At 40.0% G+C, this 21,287-nt stretch overlaps 1 protein-coding gene and 1 long non-coding RNA gene across 2 annotated transcripts in view; one reads left to right on the plus strand and one right to left on the minus strand.

The window, feature by feature from the left end:
• DLEC1 (DLEC1 cilia and flagella associated protein) overlaps nucleotides 1–21,287 on the minus strand; it is a 39,854-nt gene that overhangs the window by 7,793 nt on the left and 10,774 nt on the right. Inside the window, exons 13-30 of the mRNA XM_030007756.2 lie at nucleotides 21,010–21,172; nucleotides 19,052–19,244; nucleotides 17,651–17,709; nucleotides 16,931–17,105; nucleotides 15,023–15,116; nucleotides 14,658–14,788; nucleotides 14,189–14,347; nucleotides 12,152–12,291; nucleotides 11,745–11,898; nucleotides 10,152–10,262; nucleotides 8,569–8,699; nucleotides 7,354–7,539; nucleotides 6,803–6,870; nucleotides 5,459–5,610; nucleotides 4,814–4,917; nucleotides 3,793–3,863; nucleotides 2,713–2,930; nucleotides 1,628–1,762 (exon numbers count right to left, since the gene is read on the minus strand). Coding sequence (XP_029863616.1) covers nucleotides 1,628–1,762; nucleotides 2,713–2,930; nucleotides 3,793–3,863; nucleotides 4,814–4,917; nucleotides 5,459–5,610; nucleotides 6,803–6,870; nucleotides 7,354–7,539; nucleotides 8,569–8,699; nucleotides 10,152–10,262; nucleotides 11,745–11,898; nucleotides 12,152–12,291; nucleotides 14,189–14,347; nucleotides 14,658–14,788; nucleotides 15,023–15,116; nucleotides 16,931–17,105; nucleotides 17,651–17,709; nucleotides 19,052–19,244; nucleotides 21,010–21,172 — 2,444 coding nt within the window. The remainder of the gene's footprint in view (nucleotides 1–1,627; nucleotides 1,763–2,712; nucleotides 2,931–3,792; nucleotides 3,864–4,813; nucleotides 4,918–5,458; nucleotides 5,611–6,802; nucleotides 6,871–7,353; nucleotides 7,540–8,568; nucleotides 8,700–10,151; nucleotides 10,263–11,744; nucleotides 11,899–12,151; nucleotides 12,292–14,188; nucleotides 14,348–14,657; nucleotides 14,789–15,022; nucleotides 15,117–16,930; nucleotides 17,106–17,650; nucleotides 17,710–19,051; nucleotides 19,245–21,009; nucleotides 21,173–21,287) is intronic.
• Nucleotides 1,724–3,951, plus strand: LOC121233166. The gene is made up of 2 exons (XR_005932024.1): nucleotides 1,724–2,093; nucleotides 2,648–3,951. It is a non-coding gene; the product is annotated as an uncharacterized LOC121233166 (long non-coding RNA).

Below are 21,287 nucleotides of genomic sequence, written 5' to 3' on the forward strand. Positions count from 1 at the left end.
CCTGTTTTTAAAAATACCCAGTTCTGCTCACTTACTCCATAGCTAACTAACTCAGATGATTCTCCCACAACTGACAGCACTCATAGATGAAAGAAATATTTTTTGAAGAGTTACAAGCGTGAATTAAGAGTATTTTGCAGCTCACTATACTCTTGGCTATTTTTTTATTTTATATGACAGCAGGGAATGTAATCAAATGCACAATCCAGCTACAGTAGATTTACAGGTTGAATAGATTCTGCTTTCTTTAGGTGCATTATGCATATTACAGTTAAGTCCTGCTATTGCTGCAGAAATATATGCGGGTTATGATTAAATCCTGCTATTGCTGCAGAAAAACCTTTGCCACCTCCCTGCAGAGCCAATTCATATCTAGCCGAGTTTGTAAGCTCAGGGGCCATGTGCCATGTACTGCTCTCAGGCTAGTGCTGTGCAGACACAAACTCTCCCATCTCATGTGGTCACAGGACAAGATGTTTGGTCTTGCTGGACCTACATTCAGTAGAAGCAAAACTAGCTAGGCTCTTCCTGCACTGTGTTCCCCTGCTCAGGGTGGTGAGGAGCATAAGAAAGCTCTGCCTAAGGTCTAGCAGGGCCAGAGCAGAGCTAGTAAGCACTGTCACATCCTATAACACTGCAGGGTCTGTGCATTGTGGTCATAGAGATCTTAGCTGTTCAGACATGGACTTAAGCCAGGTCTGGCCAGCTGTGCTGCACAACACCTGAGCTAACAGACCTTCCCGGAGCAATAGCAGAAACATGGAGAACATTTCTGCAGAGGACTACTTAAATGACTGCATAGGCATCAACTCCATTCCACATGGGCCAAGCTCGCTGCTGGCTACACCCGATAGAGGCTGCCTCCACAGTGAGGCACTTGTTTATCTGAACTATCACAGCCTCAATCACCCCAGAGCTGACTGTAGGCTTCATTTCTTTGAGATGCCATTTCTGTAATTATTTCTTTTATGTAATCTTTAGCTCATTCTAACTTGTAACTGAAACCCTTTGGCAAAAAAACTTGCTAATATTTAAGAATCAAAATTGATACACTGATGTTTTGGGCAACCCTGTCACTCACAGTTAGATCTTTCCAGTGCTGTCTTTGCTTTTTCTTATTCCTAAGGAATTGTGACACTGTGGCCCCTATTTGCACCAGTTACTTTTGAAGTACTGTGGGTTACAACAGTTTATCCAAAAGAGTTGTGTACAGAGCACCCCTTTCCCAGCAGCCTGCTTTCCAGCTCTGCCACGTCTACTTAGCAAATCCGCCCTGGTTAAATACCATGCTTCCAAAGTTTGAGGCCGGATGCCTCCCACCTAATGCCACACCAAGGCAATCCAAGTGAGAAGACCAGAGATGCCACTCTAGAGAGCCTAGTACGACTGAACACTTAATTCCAGTCACCAGTTAACTGCTGAAATGTAGGTAAGGCACTTTCTTTTTTCTGTTGACTTTGCAAACTCTTCTCATGGTCATCTTCAAGATCCCAAAGCCTCCCAGCCTGCTGTTTCACTGCTTAGTAGGCTCTACCCCAAACCAAAGCTACCTCCTCCTGCTTCTCTGTCTCCTCTGTCCTGCAGAAAATAGGCTAAATCTAAGCACAAAGAAAATGTAAAAGCTTACTATCTGTCTTGGGGTAATGGAGTAGGGGTTGTCTGCAGGAACCCCTTCATGAGGTCGTATAAGTACAGAGACGATTTTCTGTATTGTAGGTTCTTGAGTGATGATTTCCTTCTCTTTGTTGTCGGAGTCTGAAGACTGCAGAGACACAAGGGTGGGGAATGGTTAAAACTGTTACGCTGCAAAGGAGGAATGCAAGTGAAGTGTACAGGGAACTGCTGCACTGGTCAGTAAGTAAGGCCAACTCCAGTTTCTTTTTTTCTGGCACAAAAGCTGGACATGTGGATGTGTCCTGTGCATTAATTTTTTCACGCATAGGTTTGCTCTCCTGAAACTGCTCCTGAATTCCTTGGAAAATGTGCACGCTTGGGTCCTGTTCTACCAAGAGAAGTACTCAACTGTGACATCTCTGACCCATTATACAAACCAGCACTCCAGGGCAATAATGTTCCCTTGTTGCACAAGAAAGGTTAGACGTATATTCAAAACAACTATGCCTTCTGTGCTGAAGCAGAGAAAATGTGATTTTAATACCTTTTCTGTAAAACTTTTGCCAGAAAAATATACATATCCTGCATGATACCTTCTCCCTGTCACTCCCAGCTCTTCAAGACAGTAAATTGCCATACTATAATCAAACTTCACATGTAATAGATGTTACCATATTCTAACAGAGTAATAGAACCAATCTAACTTTAGCACTGGGATAAATACCTCCATATCATTAGCTGCAATTTGAACTTTGCAGGTTAGGTTCTGCTCCCTGACTATGGCACACATTGACACCATACAGGACCCATGAGAAAAGCAGACCTAAATTAAGGAGTTTTAGATATCATAACACTTTCATGTAAAAATGGCATTAGTTTTTCAATGACAGTATTTTAAAAAGTATCTCATCTGCTTCTCTAACAATTTTAAGAAAAGGAGAAGCTGAAAAGCTATTTGCCGTGAGAGGAGCTGACATTTCTTTTAACAATCTAGCTCTTAGTTACAAGTTATATCGTGTGTTATTGTTTTCAGCCTTTCATGCCAAGAAACCCATCATGTATCTCAGCAGCAGTATAAAAAACAGACTAACAGCTGACCTCATCTGTGGTTTGCGAAGCTGGATAAATGCTTCCGCAGGGAATGGCAGTTTGATCCAACTTTAACACGATCTCTGACTCTGAGGTGCTACCAATTGATGCAGTCTCATTTTCATCCATGTCCTCAGGAGGAAAAGGGTCTCCAAAGAACATCAACAGGTCCACCAGCTTTTTATCATCTTGCTCTTGGCTGTAAATTTCCCAGTCCAGGCGGATGTCTGAATTGAAAAGGAGAAAGGACAATTATTTCTGGTCATTGAGAAGACTCATAGCTTAGTTGGTACTGGAGAACCAGAATACCAAGTAACAAATTTGTGTTTAGCAACTGGATTTGTATTAAAGCATATCTTAAGCTTTCCATGCTTGTTGTAAGACTGTGTGCTATGCTCTTATTATAGCTTGTCCAGTCTCTAGGTCCTAAATTATACTTTTAATAACATTAAAGTAAATTATGAGTATTTTGTTTGTTAAGCAAATGTGTTTGGTGGCATTCTGGGAAAAAAAGAAAAAAAAAAAGGTGATTTACCTTTGCCGTGAAGAGCTTAAAATCTCACTTGAGATACAAAAGACTAAACACGGATGAGTCAGATGATGCCACTAAGAAGCAGGTAGCACATCTGATTGACCAGGGTTAGTGCTGTGAGAGATTTAAGAAAACAGGATGGAAAACCCTGAATTCCCATCATTTCAATGAGCATAAACCCAGGCACATTAGGATAGGATGTGCAGTTTCATAGTAACCACACATTTGAGTCAATTACATATATTCTACTACACTCTGGCTGGAGCTTACCCGCTTTACTGTTCCAGAAAGCAAACTAATATTCATGGCAGTAATGCCATAATGATAAATACTACTATGCATATAAAGACCTGACAACACGTATTATTGTTCTGTACTAGCTAAGTTAGAAAACAGCTTAGACACTCTCTTACATACTACCATTATTTTTACAAAAACCATCTTGACTAGGAAACAAGTAGGCCTGTTAATTAACATGTTAATGGGTTCTTCTATTCTTATTATCATAAGGAGCACAACGCAAGTGTCGATGTTTGCTGTACAAAAGTCATTCTTACCAAAGGGAGTAGGATTGTTGAGCTGGATCCTCCGAAAGACAGGAGGCCCTCCAGAGACATGAGTGCCAAACCTGAGGGGGGGGAACCTTGCTGTCAGTACATGCAGAAAATAAAAGTGAATATCTGAAATCATTAAAGATTTGTTTAACAGTGGAAACATATCTGGCTACACTGGCAATCTGTTAAGAGTGGCTATCAGGTAAAGCGTGGCCTATACCGTGAAGTACAATATTGCTTTATTTAATCAGTCTCTTTTTTCCAGTTTTCTTAGTTGTCTCAGAAGTTTCAGGGTAAACATGTGAAGTCAGCTTTTGCGAAACACTCTGGCAGCAGCAGCAAATGGCTACGCAGCAGTGGACTGACCTGTGTCAGACACAGATTTCCAGGTGCATAATTTTTTTTTTTTTTTATGGTGGATAGCTAAATCCATTTTCTATGACCCATTACAGAGCTGACACTGCAAATGCTCTTGGCTGCAGTATGATGCACAATGCTAATTGTTCTCAAGTCAGAAAGAAGCAGTCATACTGTATGGCAGCTGGCTGAGTGTGTAGTGCCGTGGTCCCTGTAAACCAGCCCTTAGCCCTCGCCCAGATGTGCAGATGCACCTTGCTGTATGAGAGGGCTTAAACCTTCCCCTGCCCCTATTTACCTTGGGGCTGCATTTCTCCTGGTTCAGGTAAAGGGACCGGGAGAAATGAACTGTGATTGATGATGACAACTGCCACTGTGTACCAGTTTCCATCTCCACAGAATCAGATGAGGCTGGACTGGGTGAACTTCTATGACTGTAAACCCAGAACAGTGATTGCTGGTAAACCCGAGAAGGCTTGTATGCAGATTCTCTTCTAATTATGCTGGCAGAGACAAATGTATTGGTGTTATAGAAGCAGATATTGTACTTTGACAGTCACTTTGCTGACCTTTTCATATCACAAAAAGATGGAAACAGGTGTGTGTGTTGGCTATAGTCCAAAGGTATTTAATTCCCTGACTTCTCTGACAGTATTTTGTGCTATACCTTATTATGGGTTGCTCTGTTTGTGGTCCTGTCATCTGTAGGAAGATTGGACAGCCTTTCACAGTCATTTGCATAGGAATTAATTTAGGTTGTAAGTCTCCCACCTATTAAAAATGAATTTTTGCTATTAGAATCAAGATAAAACTTTAGTTCTCTCCGTTACAAAAAGCATGTTTTGAAAACTGATTTGATTTTCAAATATTTTTGACTGGTTTATTTTGACGGCATCTAATTCATATGCTAACGAAAGCTCTTCTCAGCAGGACAATGCAATACCTCATACATTCATCAGCTTTCCTGTGGCTTTTCCATACAGCAAACTATATTGTATTGGTAGAGCAGAGTAGTGCACTGGCCAGCTACCAAACAGATTTTATAAATCAAAACTGCTCCAGTCATTTTAAAGGCACATGAAAACCTCCCAAGGGATAAACATTTTACCACAAAACTAAACCACGCACTGCAAGAGCAAACGATTGTTCCTTCCATGTTGCTGGAGGCAGCAGTATAGCAATATCTACCCTGAATTTTTACAGAAGTCCTAATAAACTGAAAAAGTATTTTTAACAAAAAGGAATCTGGGAAATATAACTGGTGTAAAATCTGCTATAGCAATACTTCACTTAAAACCAAAGCCCCACCTACCTTACAGAAAAGATCATCCCGATACTCTCCCCACATGTTGTTGTAAGCTGTTATTTCTATGATTAGCTGCTGGAAGGCTTTCAGTGTTCCTGTGGAAGGTTGTATATGGAAAGCTACTCCCTTCCCATGAGACAACACTGCTGCTGCAAACTCTGAAGGAGCACAGCAAAGAAGCGTTTGATGAATTTTGAGGAAATGGAACAAAGTTAGTCTTTCAAAGAATATATAGGACCACATTTTTAGCTGGTGTTAATCAGCCTAACCTCACTGGCTTCAGAAAAACCTGGGATCATTTACACAACCCACGTTTATACCACTTTACCCAAGTTCCCTTCTGCAGTGGGTCTTAATTTGTTTTTTGAGAGTTAGTTCTTGCAGAGATTATTTCATAGAAGGACTCCCTTCCAACAACCTGATCCAGGACTCTTTGGGATATGCAAGGCACTAATTGGTTACATGAAAACACACCCTCAATTTGAGAAAAATAAGCTGGAATTTGTGCTAACTGGTTATCTTTCTATTAGCAGCTGCCTGTTTACCTCTGTGTGCTCTTCAACACAAAGAATGAATTACAAAGAGCAGCACCTTTCCACATTCTGAGCCACCTAGCCTTCTAAATCAATACGCTTGCATGGAATCTGTCAGAACAGCATTTTTGCAGTCTTAAGTACTAATTCAACAGCTGAAAAGCTCTGTCTTTCTAACAGATACCAAACACTATGGCAAGGTACCAATACGTCCAAGTTTTATTTTAGATACAGAAGACACATCCACACTTTATTTCCCCCTTCCCTGGGTCTCATGTGGCTCCAAATATTATTATTTTTCAGTACAATGCAACAGAAATGATAGATGGGCTGTGCTGTAGCTTTCCACAGTGGGGAGGGTATATAAAAGGGTTTGAGGGAAAAGAGCCTGCTGCAATGGTATTTGAAGACTTCATAGGAGGGAAATAGCCAAATGTTATGCATGTCATCCATACTGTGTGCTGGGAGTGATCCTGGGAGTGAACTATCACCAGAATCACCCACCTTTGTTTCAGACTGTAGTTTTCAAGAAAAAGAAGAGGAGAGAGAGAAAGAAAGGGAGGGGGAGAGAGAAAACAGGGGGGAGGGGAGAGAGAAAAAAGAAGGGGAGGGAAGGGAGAGATTGACCTAATGCTTATGCAATGTGGGCTTTCAAACTCAAGAAAGAACTGAGGAACTAAATCATTTAACTGTGTAGACTTCGCCAGATACTCCAAGAATGAAATGAGGTGCCTAACGGGCACATTTAATGCTGAATATGGTAGTCAGTTGGCTTTTGCCTTCTCTCCACTGAGAGGATTAACAACTATTCTCATACCTGACCGTGCTCTTCTGGCTGCATGTTTTGTGACGGGCCCTCTTCTTTTCACCAGGTAGCTTGAGGAGCTTGAAAAAATTAAAAAAACCACAAAGACAATTCTGTGAAATGAGAAAGACTCTGCTAAAGTAACAGCTCTACCCTACTCCAAAATCAGCAGCCATTATAACCTAAAGAAGGACTACCTACAAAGCATTTTTTGAAAGTAACATCCTTAAGAGTGAATCAGCTTAAGAGTTGTAAGATTCTGTCTACAGTCTAACACAACAGAGCCTTGGGCGGTATAAACCAGCTTAAGCCCATTGGCAACAAGAGTGTTTTGCCATTTACACCAGCTAAATCTTCCATCCTTGCATTGCAAGCTAGCTGTTTCTGCAGGAAACTTCACCAGCAGGTTTCATTACCACAGAGTAAGAGAGCTTAAGAAAACCCCACCACAGCACTGCAGAAAGTGTATCTTGTGACAGAGGCAATAGCACTCTGTCCCGATTTCAGATTTAATCCAGACCTAAATTAATATTTGAGTCATTATGCAGAAAAGCAAGACTTACAGGCAGATTCCTTGTTCTGGAGTAAGTGAATAGCCAGTAAAATACTCAGCTTCTAGTTTGAATGGAGCACTGATTCCAGTGTGATTGGTAAGAATTAGTTGGCGCTTTACTATGTCTTTGAATGCAACTTCAGATCCAAAGTCCAAAAGAAGATTACACGGGCCTTGTAACATTTGTCTTTCGTCACTGTCAGAAAAAATTACATTAGTGTTAAAACATCAGTCTTGTTTTGCTACACCACAGATAATTTCAGTAGATTTAATAATGTGCAATATGCAATGTTATTGTGGTAACCAGTGCAAAAGGACCATGCAGCCTATGATTTTTGTCATCAGCATTTACTGCTTTTCATTTTTTCACTTCTATCCATATAAGGATTTATTTTGGGTAAAATTTTTATCATGTATAACATGGTGACCTACCAAATTAAAGCCATTTTTATTTATATAAAAATATATAAAGATGAGCATATTCCAAAAGACAGTAATCATGCTACATATCAGAAAAATAAAATAAAAATCAGTCAGATATACCAAGTCAAAGAGAAGTATATTCATCTTTCTTTAATGTCATGTTTCACAGTGCAACAACAAAACTTAATGGTCCAAAATACAGGATCTTGGGTATAATTCTGTAATTCTAAATTCACACCTAAGAGTTGAATTTGCAAATTTTGGGCATTCCAGAAAATAGTTGTTACTCACAGACATGTGAAGGACTGCAGAGGTCCCACACTTTCGTTACCAGGAAGAAAGGTAATTTTTCATGCTCTCTATACACAAAAGCATCAAGGCAACTGGCAGGTTGCAAGTGCCAGTAGCACAAGGGAGAACAGACACAACACATGAACATGAGTTTCACTAATGTGCAGATGTGCGGTTAACTTCACACCAATTTATTATTCATGAATTAATGAATTCACAGTTGTGAATTTAGTTTGTTGCAGCTAAACAATGGTGGGAGTGGAGTAGTGCTCTTCTCCAGTCTTCTCTTGGGCTTATGAAGATGCTGAATTTGGCTAGGATGTAAACCCAGTACCTTTTCTTCACACAGGCACCTTCAGTGAATTGTCCCAGCACATTTTATTATCCTTGCTGCCTACAGCAGGAAGAGGAATGAAGTTCACAGAGATACATGTTTTTTTCCCTCTCTACTGTACTTTTGCTTTGGGAAGAAGTAATTTTTGTTGAGTTCAGGGGTAAACCCTTGATTTACCTAGCAACTCCACTGTCACAAGGTACTGAGTAGGTGACATGCAGTCCTTTCACTTCTCCAGAAATGCTCAGAAAGAGGGGTTCAGTCATGTCTTCTATGCTACAGGAAAGGGTAAGGTCTTTCAGCTCACCCTGAAAGGCAAAGAGTCAAATTTCCTTGTGAATGATGCAAATATCACAGAGGAAAGGCAGCCTTATTAGGAAATTTATTTAGAAAACGTGGATAAACTTCACTGGACTAAAACCAGAACTACAATAGAATCGTGAAAAGTTTTACTGAATTGTTTTAAGTGCATTTTCTGCCAGCATCAGATTTGCTTAGAAGGCAGTACCAAGCTAAATATTTGTGGCTATTTCTTGGCTTTGTACCCACATCAGTCTATAAGCCTAAACCTGCTCCATTAGTGATTTTTGACACACTTCCTGCAAGTGTTGAAGCTCCAAGCATTAATCACTTCTAGTCATGCTTAAATGATCTTCCAAAACCAAGGTTTTATTTCTGCCTGGGTTTAAAAGCAGGATTTGTAGGATGAATTATGTGGCCCAGTCACACCAGTACTCTGGGTAATTCAACACTACTATTCTTTTTTGCTTTATCAATACATGAATCAGTGCATCATGCATAAAATAACATACTGGGATTCAGCTCCAGATTCAGACTTCTAAAACTAACTACCTAAATGTGAGCCCTTGAGTTCACCTATAAAGGTGAACTCCAAATATGAGCTCTAAAACTCCACTGATTCATTAACTGTACTTAGGCATCTAGCTCGCCTTTCTTATAGGTGGCTTGGATGGCATTCAGGTCCCCAGCCATATGCAAAAGTGCCCTTTCGGATGCCCAACATGTCCTATTGAGCTTCCAGCTTTCCATGAAGGAGGCTCAAGTTTACTGCGATCCTGTGCCACATATGCCAGACATACATGGGTATCTGAGATCTGCTAGGGCATCTCTGATAGTACTGAAAACCTATTCTTAAGCAAATAAATGAAACTTAGGTCTCCAGTGACTGTAATGGGAACTAATACGCAATACCTATAGGAAGCTCCTTTATTTAGTTGCATTAAATCAGCTGTTTGAATGCCCCCATAAAGTCTATGGCTGAATCCTGAAGCTTGTAAACTCTGCAGTCTACACCTTATTTTGCAGACTCTGAGTCCCATCAGCCCCTTTTAAGTTTTCAAATATCAAAATGTCATGAGCCCAGTTGCATTCAGAAAAGCAAAAGTATCCTATATATGCCAGTCTGCTCCATTTAGTTTAGGATAATTCAAAGTGACGATCTGTATGCTCCAAGAGAAGTGATAAGCATTAAGAGTAATTGAATAGGCATTCAAGAAAGAAAGAAAACAAGAACAATTGAGAAACAAAGAGGCAGGGTAGAAAATTGCATGCTACGTGGACTGCTTTAATTCTTGCCTTCAACCATGGTACCTCTAAAGCAAAAGCAATTTCAGAGATATTGTATAGAAAAAAGAGCATTATGTTTTGTATATAAAAATCCTTCCTTTTGCCAGATGGAGGTGAGATGAGAATTCTAGTGTTGCTGTTTTGACAAAAATTGCATCAGTTTTTAAACTCACCATGATGTTAGCTGACAGCTCTATGCAGAATTCTTTTTCCTCATTTGGGCCTAAGGTGCCACGGGCTGGGAAGACAGTGGTGGAGCAGAAAGCTGCCTGACTTCCAATGAGCTGCCAAACAGAAAGGACAGACATTCAGCTAACTCTGATTCTTTCAGATTTTCTCTTCAGATCAAAGAGGACTATAACGACTGAGTTATTCTCAGGTTTAGGACACTTTCAGGTAGCAACACATACAGTTTGTTGAGGCTTGCATTACAGTTCCCCCATGGTTCCTAAGATCCTCATGCCTACATTCATTCCAAATAACTTCAGGTGCCCAACTGAGGCATCTGGGCTGGGAGCAGAGTCACTGTTGTCCCTCTCACAGTCACAAGCCTTTCCAGGGTGAAGTCAATGTGTCCGATATTGGAGCAGGATCCTAGAGGTGCCCCATCTCTCTCCTCTGACTAGAGAGGTCTACAGAGACAATCCTGGTGTTGGCACCTCCCCTAAGTGACTAACTGCACATGGCATGAATCCAGGGGTTCAACTCAGTTGCTCACACAAGAGCATCACATACCATGTAAAATGCTGTGGATATTCCTCCTAGGTTCCAGCTGTTCCGAAAGGTTTTCCTATAGGTTCTATATCATCCACATGCTCTGTTAGGATCCCTTGGGCACCTGAGGACATCTTGGATGGCACTGAATGCTTTTATGTAGGCAACTTAGCTGAATCCTGGATGTCAGAGTAGATCTGAATGACCAAGGCACTGACAGTAGGTTTCAGCTTACCGGTTAAGTCACCTAATTGTATGTGTAGTGGGCATCCACATTACCATTGTGGCCAACAGACATCCAGTTAGTATGTGTTAGAGAGCATTCTATGGACCAAAGTGTCCATTTTAGGAGGAGCTGAATAATCCCCTGGACTCCATTGACTGTATAGATGGGGTAGGATTCAGTTGCCTAAACACAGGCATAGAGGGTAGCCAAGCCATACATGCATGGCTGGCTACTGTGACAGGACTTACAAGAGACCACACTTCTTGAGTGGCACCTGGAGGTCAGGAATAACACTCTACAGCATCCAAAATGACACTAGACATATATGTTCTTGTGACTACCTTCCTGCTCAGATTTCCATTGACTGAAAATAGAGTTCAGACCATAGCTTAAATACTGACATTAAATTTAGGGGCCCTAATCTGTAAGATGAATCCCACCCAGAATGTGAAATTTAAGCAAAATTTAGACACAATTTAAAAGCACCATTGTTTCTTTGCTCTGCTAAATTAAATGCAAACCCTAAACTGCCATGGTACTTTGTTTAATACTCTGGTAGCTTACATCCCATTTCCTCTCACATCTCTGCCCACCCATTCTCCCAGGGATGATCCAAAGTCAGTAAAAGCATATTGACATCAACTGGTAGTTAATATTTTCATAAAGGCTGGTCTCAAGTTGTAGTTCTGCTCATAAGCCAGTAAACAGCAATCACTACTCAAAAGATACATCAGGAAAGCTTTTAAGAGTAGTTATTATTTGTATTTTGATGGAAATTGCAATTTCCATCCCTGCTGTATGCTTCATCCATTAGAAGCGCATTTACCTTGCCCCATAAGTATTTTGCTGGCAGCAGTGTCTGGTTAAAAAGTTTGCTGGTTGCTTTGGCAGGAACTCCAGTATAAATTTCAGTGAATACTAGATGACTAGATATCAGGCACACTTGGGGGGTCTGAACTTCAACAAAAACAGGAAGATGACTGGAAATAAACACACAGATGGTCTATTGTTATTGTTAATGAAATGTGCTAGACATACAACAGCATGCTGGAAAGAATGATGATTATGTTTATTTAACAATATTAGTGATTGGATAGTTCATTGATAGGTTACACAACCCCTCTCTGAGTTCCTGCTACATATTTTTGTTTTCGGAGATAAAACTACCTAAAGTGAAAATCATATGTGAATCTCAGGAAAAAAAAAAAGCAGAATACCACTTTTTCCCCTTACCTTCCTTCTCCATTTTCTACCTCTAGTTCTAATACTGTCTGGACACGCTGGCACAGTAATGATGTAAACTGAACTGACACACTGCATATACCCAAAGGAGGTATTTCTCCAGCAGATGGTTGAATGGTAAAGGGAGATACCTAAGAGAAGAGAGAGGAAACAGAAATTTCTTTGACATCTGCAAAGCAAGCGTAAAATGCTGAAGCCACACAATCTAATTAGGACTTGCATGTGTCTAGTTTTCCCTCAGACATGTCCTTTCTGCTCCTGGAGTCCCAGCTGGGTTGATTTTGGTAAGCACAATGCTAGCTTTGTGAAAACCTGGCTAGACAAGGAGGCAGGACTTTGCTTCTATGGGGGCTGCTAATAAAAACACAGACCTAAGAGAAGGGTAGTCAGAGCCAAGGGCATAACAGGGATGCCTGTGCATGGAGTGAGGGGGAACGTGAAGGAGAAGCAGCCAGCAGCAGTAGCAGTGTCTCCTCCCAAGTGGAGGGGCTGAGCAGCAGCTACACAAGATGCCACAAGTTGGGGAGATTCTTGGACAGAAGGTCAAGGAAGGAGGGCTGGAGGAGTGGAAACAGAAAGAGCACCAGTGTGGGGTGGGGGCTGGAGAGGTTCGGAAAAGGAAAGGGGTAGCTCTTATGCAGGAGGAATGGAGCACTTGATCTATGATCTTCACTGGGATATGAATGGGCTCTGGGATGACAAATTCAAGAGATAAAGTTTAAAATCTCTCTGGGGTTCAGGGAATTGTTGGGAATGGCAGGGGACAAAGGAATAACAGTGAGAAGTAAGGGCTTGAGGACTGTGAGGACAGGGTCTCCTCCAGGACACCCCTATCCCTAATCAGGCACTTCTGATTATAATTGTTCTGGGGGAAAAGGGATAGACACACACACACACACACACACAACTGTTTTGCAAGGCTGCCATAACCACCACTCATAAATCTTTTCTTTTTGCCATCAACTTTCACCCAAAGTTGGTGAGATATCTACATGATACGTAGAAAAGAAAACGAAGCTTAAGAAATCATGGGGATACAGTACAATTTCTCACAGGCTTCCATCTCCTGATGGTCAATAGAAAGTTCCCACTTAACAAGCTCCTCTCTCCTTTGCAAAACTGGCAGTCTGTCCAGAAAAACAGAACAGCTGAACAGCATTTAGACCAATTTTGCCATGAAACAAGTGAACTCGATTCCTTGCATGGGTAATTATGTAAAGAGCCCTAGAGGAAGAATTTGGCCTTTCATTACAACAAAAAGCACTTACCCCAGAGTCCAGATTTCCTCACTTCCCTTTAATGCATAACACCAAGGAGAAATCTAGCTACAAAGCCCACTGTGTGCCACAAATAATCAAACTAAGTATTTAGCCTTCTATTTTTTTTTTAATTTTTTATTAATTTTAGGAATATGTGATGGTCTGCAGATAGCAGCTTTCACTCAATTCTTTGCCACCAGTATTGCCTCCGAGCTGCTTTAGTTATTTCATATGAAATGGTGGAATGAGCTCTGAAGTGAAAGACTGGAACGGACTGCATTTGACACATCACAGTCTAGATAATATTAAACAATAGTTTTAGTATTCATTGTGGTAAGAAGTTACTTTGGGACACACCTGCATGTTTCAAAGCTATTGTTTAAAGCCAAAAGGCCCAATTCAGTAGGTGCTGAGATTCTTGTCCAAGATGCTGATGTGCGTGTGTGGGAGGAGTGTTCAGCAGCCTCAGTTCTGATAATGTCTTATGCTTATTTATATCAGCAGCAGCTGAAATCACTGTCGTACAGGAAATACTCCATATGTCTTTGCATCAGGCTGGCAGGGGATTTGTAATACATGGAAACAGAGAAAAATTGCAAAGAAGCATTTAATCTCAAAAGAACTTGTGCACTTATGGAACTGTGTGGAACCAGTTCCATAAGAAGTCACAGAAATTAGAACTTTTGATACTGGAATGAATATTGCAACTCCTAAGCATAAGGAAAAAATAGCTAAAGAGGGAACACAGCCAGCTATAGCAGTGACTTACCTCTTCATTCCTTTCAGCTAGACAAACCTGGCTTTCTTGCATTCTCCATTGTGCTGGCAGCTGACACAGATTTTTAATCTCAAAGGTTCTTAACACACTCTCACCCTGCTTAGTCAAACCTAACCAGAGTGATGGAACATCAATACAAAGAAGTGGACCCTAGGACACCAGGAAACACATGTCAGAATGGACACTTCTGCCAAAACTGCCTAATTAAGAAGCATATATTATCTAAGATTAACATTCAATTTCACAGAGAATAGCAGAAAGCAAATGCATTGCGTGTAATGCAGAAAAATTCTTATTGTCATGGGAGTAATCACATTGCCTCAATAGTTACTAGACAGCAAAAATAATTCCTGTTTGTAACTGCTTTAGATTTGCCACGCCTTTAAGAGGCAAAAAGCTTTATATGGACAATGGCCAGGCCCCACAGCTAGTCATCCCGCAACACTGAACTGTTCCTTACCTTAAAAGCAGCCTCAACATGCAGCACAACTGGCTCTAGACAGTGTTCAATTTTACATTGCAGGTTACGGCTGATGCACCCAGGTTTGCTTCCAGTAATTGCCAGTTCAAATTCACAGCAATTATTCATATCTAGAAAAGAAAAATTCAGGGTCCTGTCTCACCTTTTTGCAAAGAAACCACCTGCTGCAAGCCTGTTATTGAAGCTCCCGGAACCAAACTAAGTCTCCTCCTGGCTTCACTTGGCTAGGGATCACATCTTGTTTTGCAGCTTGCATTATAGTGCTCTGTGACTTTTCTCTTCCACTGATACAAATTTAAATATTTCTGTCATTAATTGGTGCTTGCAAGTCACAGAAACTTTACCTATGATGCCCGTATGAGGTTCAACTTCCATGATGTCACAGGGCATGATTTTCTCCCACGTGTACTTGATCAATGATTTGCTGTTATTCCACATCTAAAACAATTAAAATCAGTGAGACAATTAATCCACTTTAAGCTTTCATAGCAACAAGCCAATTTGCTGAGAGTACTGATGCACTGCAAACTAGGTATTGCAAGTCTTACTTTACATACTTTGCAAACTCTAACCATATCCTGATCACCACTAAACATTACAACCTACTAATATACCTTGAATCTAGCTACAACATACTGTATTTTCATCTGAATCTTGAAATAAACTGAGCGTGGTAAGAGTGGAAAGACGTAGAACTTCATCTAACCTCTGACTTGAACAGTACTAACCCAGTGCCATGCGCTAACTACTCTTATTTTCATGATAATGCTGCATCCTCCCTTTCCTTTCTCCTCTGTGATGTAAAACAAGGACAAGAAGAAGTGGGAATCACCTTACTGGATTTCAGGTGTCTGCAAAACAGATGCACGAGCTACATCTGACCTCATCTCCTAGGATTCTCTTTACTGAAAATAAAGCCAACTAGAGAGCACTGGGAGCAATTCCTCCAACCTCTTTTAGCCTATAGGATGAGATTAATCACCCCCTGGATGCTGCCAACGAGGTCTCCAAGGACTATAAGGAAAGCTTAGTCCAGGTAGCTCAGATGTGGAGATCTATGCTGAAAGCACTATATTCAGATTATATAAGCACTATATTTAACACAGTGGCTACCTTCACACAGGTGAAGGTGTTTTCTGAAACTTGAAGAAAATCCATTAACCATTCTTTCAAAGAACATTATAATATTTGAAGCCTTTTAAACTTTTTCACCATTTTTCAAAAATGTAACAGACCTTCTAAATTTAAACTTCACATCTCTCTTTTGAAAGCAGCCTTTTTTTGGCAAAGGACTTGTTTGTGAGGGAGATGATATAAGCTCTTGAAATCTTTGGCCTGCTCTTCAGATGTATTCAGACATTATTTCTTAATTACAGCAAATAACTTTGTTCTCTGAAGCACAGTTATCTCTAAGCACAGTTCAAATTCTTGTCTTTTTAAGACTAAAAAAACAATTGGAAACTGCGAGGAATGTCATTATATTATCAGTAAGTCACTTAATTACCTATACCACACATGTAGCTATACTGGATTACGGGAAAATATGAAATGGCTGTCTTAAATTGAAAAAGAACTTGTAGGAAGAGAAAGCATAAAACTAAACCTGATTAGCAGTATCTTTAAGAAAAAATGGGAAGCATTAACTGGGAAATGTATTCCTGCCTGGCTCTTGCTAACAAACAGGCCTGTTTTTCCCAAGTGAGTCTAAGATTAAAATGATCCTGATCTATAGAGATGAGGATGATGAGTGGACAATCGCAGCAGCAGTCTGTCCCATAATGGTCAAACAGAAACATTCAGAACCTGCAGGAAAGAATAAGGTCTAGTAAGCCGCAGCATATTTTACTTCTGTTGCTCTTCTGTGCTTGCTGTAGTCCTTTGCATGAACAGTGCCTCTGTTATGAAGTAATTTAATCATCCATTGGCTATTCCTCCCAACTGGAAAACTTTTACACTACAGGAGTGACAAAGTGATAAGCAACAGGTTAGTGACCCAGAAAAACATTTAGAAGGGTAAAACTTTGTGGTATAAAACTTGCAAGATGAAAAAAGAATGAAGCTTGCTGCCTGAAGTGTAGGGCTAAGGAGGCTTGCTAGAGGATTTCAGTACAGACCCTCCTGGAGTCACAGCCTCCTTTAAAAATATTTAAGAAAAACTAAAATAACATGGATTGTCTGATATCTTCTAATAACACCTATGACAACTAGTGACACAAAGCACATGATAACAATGAATTCAAAAGCAAACAAACCTTAAATGTTTTCCTGACATTTACACCAATAAAGTTTTCTCCAGGGACGATAATGGCGTATGGTTCCAGAAGAAGATGAAATGGTTCTGTTGATCCTTTAACTTCTATTTCCAGTGCTATTACATCCTCTGCTTTGTATTCCGGGATGTTTTGAAGCATCCCCTCTTTTACCAAACTTTGGGAGGAAATATGGCAGAATTATTAAGCATCTTAAACTGGTGTTTAAACTGGATTCCATCCTTTAATTGCCAGACCAAAACTGAAAATCATCAACAGTTTCTCAAGTAGACTGCAGGTATGCAGTTAGCTCAGGCTGGGGACAATTAAAAACTGGAAAAATTACAGTAGTTCTTTAATGTACTCTAGTTGTCCCAATCTGTTCATGAACAAGTAAGTCAGTCATAGACTGCTGTGACAAACAGTAATAACAGGAAAACCTGCTGGAAATCTCAGCAGGAAGCCTGGAAAATGAACAGACAAAATGACAGTATTATCTTTTTCCAAGAGAGGTGCAGCCCTAGCTAGGGCTAAGGCATATGTTCAGACATGAGGGAAGATCACAGAGACACTCTTTGTACCACAATTAGTTGTGCAGATAAAATCATTTATAATTGTCAATCCATCATCACCAGAAAGATGAAGAACCCCAGTAACTCAATGTAATAGCATTGCTAAAACATGGCTACACATCTTACCAGGAATTACTGTTTCTCAGCTTACCAAGGTGATTCTGGGATGTCCCTCAGTACCATCTGAATCACACTGTGATAACTCTTCAGCTACACAGATGAAGGAGGAGAGGATTTTAATGTCAAGTAATCAGTTATGTTGAGGATTAAAAAAAAAGATGAAAAAGTAGTTTACGTTTAAAGGATAAATGATCATCATCTGAGTACTAAGTAAGCTCCAATAAACAATATTCAAACTCTAGATTTACTAAAAGAAAACATATTTGACTGCAAAATATTAAGCCAGATTCTGATCTCATGGTGTACAGTTCCAAGAAAAATACTCATTTTTGACATGCCTGTTATTATTTCCCTAGCATATTGCATACTACACACAAGCATCTGCAAAAGCTCCCCAAATTAAGCTCAGTACTGTTGTACTAACCTAAAGTTTCTCCTAACAGCTCCAGGGTATTTAGCTTAATTGACCATCAATCTGATTTTGAGTAAGAAACACTACTTCTCCATCATGGGAAAAGAGGATGTCTTCTATATTCTAATGAGGGAAAAAAGAGGAAACACAGAAGCAGGCCTTAAATCTGAAGGGCTTTGCAAAAGATTAATTTTTTTGTAAAGAGATATTAATTTAAGTGTACCTGTTAATTCAATATCTTTTTCTATTAACTGATTAGAGTCTTTAAAAAACCCAGTTAGTTTTTCTTCCATACTTATTTGAGGTATTCCTATGTCTGTCAATCACCACAGCATGGGATATTCCCACTGCTGGGCTTACTTTGGATTGAGTTTCTTTAAATACAGTGAGCTCATGCTCCTTATTTACACAGACAGGGGAGCAGAAAGTAGGACAACAGTCACTGGTACAGCTGCATTCAAGCATCATTGCACCCCTCTGCATACCCACAGCTGCATACCATGATTTCTCTGCCAAAGGCTACTACTATCCCCTTAATTTACCGCATAGCTGTTCATAGGACCCATTTCAGCCCAAAAAAGCTACAGCTGGAAACAGTTTAAATAATAACTGTTTGCTAACCAAACTTCTTTAGATTGCAGTAGGTATGGGGTACATCCCCAAAACAGCCCACTCAGCAGAAGGGGAAGGGTCAGGAGATTGTGAAGGAGCTGGTACTGTGGTGAGGGTGGTAACTTTAGCAGCCAGCACAGCTGCAGCTACGAGGATGTGTCCATAGTTTCAGTGTAATATTAATTGTGTCCAGTTGGTACCAAAAATGACATAAGATCAGAAACTGTCTCGTATTTTGCAGTCAAAACATGTTTTCTTTTAGTAACTTTCTACATATTGAACACTGTTTATCAGAGCATAGTACCAGCTAATTAAATTTAATTTAGAAAGCTGCACAGCAAGAACTTTATGACTTGCATAAAAATACACAGCTGGAGTTTGTAGATAGGAAGGAATCACAAGCCATACCTCCTGTGGAGTGTAAGTGAGAATAAACTCATGATCTGCATCAGGAAGCAAAACTCCCTGCTCAGGATTTAGGGAGAAGGCTGACTCTGTGTCTCGATTGTATTTGAGCTTCATAAAGTCTGCAGTTTCTTCTGGTATTGATGGTTTCAGATTAGGCTTTATTATCTGCCAGTAGAAAGGAAGTTCTACATGGCTGCAAGGAGATCAATAAACAACAAAAAAGCTATGATTAAAAAAAATCAGATATTTTTGAGTAAAATACTGGAAGAAAATATTAAGTTCCTTTTTCCATGTAGGGAATTCCTCTCTTTAAAAATTACAGGGGTTAGACTTAGCAGTCTTTGCAAGCTACAAAGCTGGTGAGGTAGCACAGAGTCAGAGTATATAAATTGTACAAAGAAAATGCTAATACATGGAAGTAAATTATATAAACATGTAAGATATATTAACACTTTCTTGCCTTATTTAACTTGTCATGTAATGTAACTTTTAGGAAACTCTACAATTCTTTCAAGAATCTGAGATCAACAGGACCATTCCTGCTGGTATCAGTATGTTTTCATTGGATCACTGCTGCTGCTGATCTACATAACATTCTGAATTTAATCCAAGTGCAAGATGTGGTCTTTAACATGTCAACAAACACAGTGGCTCCAGCTAAGATTATAGCAATGGCTCTGCAATACTCTTTGTAATCCAGAAAAGGTTGCTTAACTAGTTTGCTTCAGCAGAATCCTATTCCATGGAATGTCTTCATGGGTTTTAAAACCTTGCTGACCTCAAATCCTTTGCCTTAATAAGGGGAGGAAGGACACTGGAATTTGAAAGTGAGCATCAATGACAAAACTGAACACGTATCACTTTCTATAGCAGCAGAAAGTTTTCTCTTTCCTGCTTCTGTGGAGTTCAGTCTCAGCCTGTCCAGCTTTGTTTCATACAAATGCTGACACCAGACGTGCAGGGACTGCTGTCACGATTATAGCACAAAGAAAATATGGAAATTGGCATAGTCACATCCTTCATCAGTTTACAGTATTCCATTCACTGAATCACACTTTCTTCACCCAAACAGCATTCTGTTCTGGCATTGTGCATGTGTGGTTTCCAGGCCACAAAACAAACTTCCAGAAATTCACTGTAGCAAGTAGCAATCTACATTAATGTTTCTAAAACCAGCACTGACCTCCTCACTGCTTTGATGGTCTGCAGCCTCTAACCACTGCAGTCATGCACATTAGTGTACTTCTATTATTGCCCAACTAATTTTAAGCAAAATCAGGATGCCACTAGTTTCGGTACAACGTAATTGTACATAGGGACATATTCCTTGACTTCAAATAGAGTTTATATTTAAATCTATTAGGACTCAATAGTAGAAATCATATGAAAGTTTTAATACGAGTTAGTTACATTGGGCTCCCATTTTAATCAGTGGAGATCCAGTGGCATCCAGGATGTGTTATGTCTTGTCCTATGGGAGATGTCTACAGTCAGAATTGCATCCTTAGAAGTATCTATTTCCCTGCACTAGGAAAGGAAAAGAGCATAGGGTGCTTAGCTCAGTTGCACAGGTATACACTGTAGATGTGTAAAGTTAGATAAATCTCACCTGGTTGACCCTGTTAAATATTTCCTGCAACCATCCGTATTTATGAATCTTTTGGAGTTGTAGATTTAGCTATACTGAAGCAAATATATTGACCTTGGCAGTGTATGAACCAAATGGTATGGCTACTGGTTGCCATAACATGTTGTCTATGTATAAAGTTCCTGTTCTTACAAGCATATCCCTGAACCTTAATTACTAAACAATGGAGCAAAAAGAAGCAAGGCTTCTGCACAGATTTTATCAGGTGCATGAAGGTTACTCCAGCTTGAGAGAGAATGGTATCACAAGTGAGATCCCTACCAGCATGTTCAGACTGCAGAGCATTACTCTATTAATAGCAGCTACATACGTAGAGTTTCTTATAACCAATTTCTTCTCCTCGGTGGCATGTGGGTTTTGGGGGTCAAATCGTATGAGATGCTGTGCTGTTACATCAGTAACTTCACCGGGTTCATGTTTGCTTTCTCCACCCGTGACAAACAAAAGCTCCAGAGCTATCAGCTGTCCAACGCCTTGAAGAAATAAGAGGTATTACTGTTTACCATCTCGCTATTAACATTGTTCACATTACTCATTAACAGCAAATGCCAGCAATGGCCATTACTGATTATATCTGGTGTTTCCTCA

This window comes from Aquila chrysaetos, chromosome 3 (genome assembly GCF_900496995.4).
Source record: "Aquila chrysaetos chrysaetos chromosome 3, bAquChr1.4, whole genome shotgun sequence".
Taxonomy (NCBI): domain Eukaryota; kingdom Metazoa; phylum Chordata; class Aves; order Accipitriformes; family Accipitridae; genus Aquila; species Aquila chrysaetos.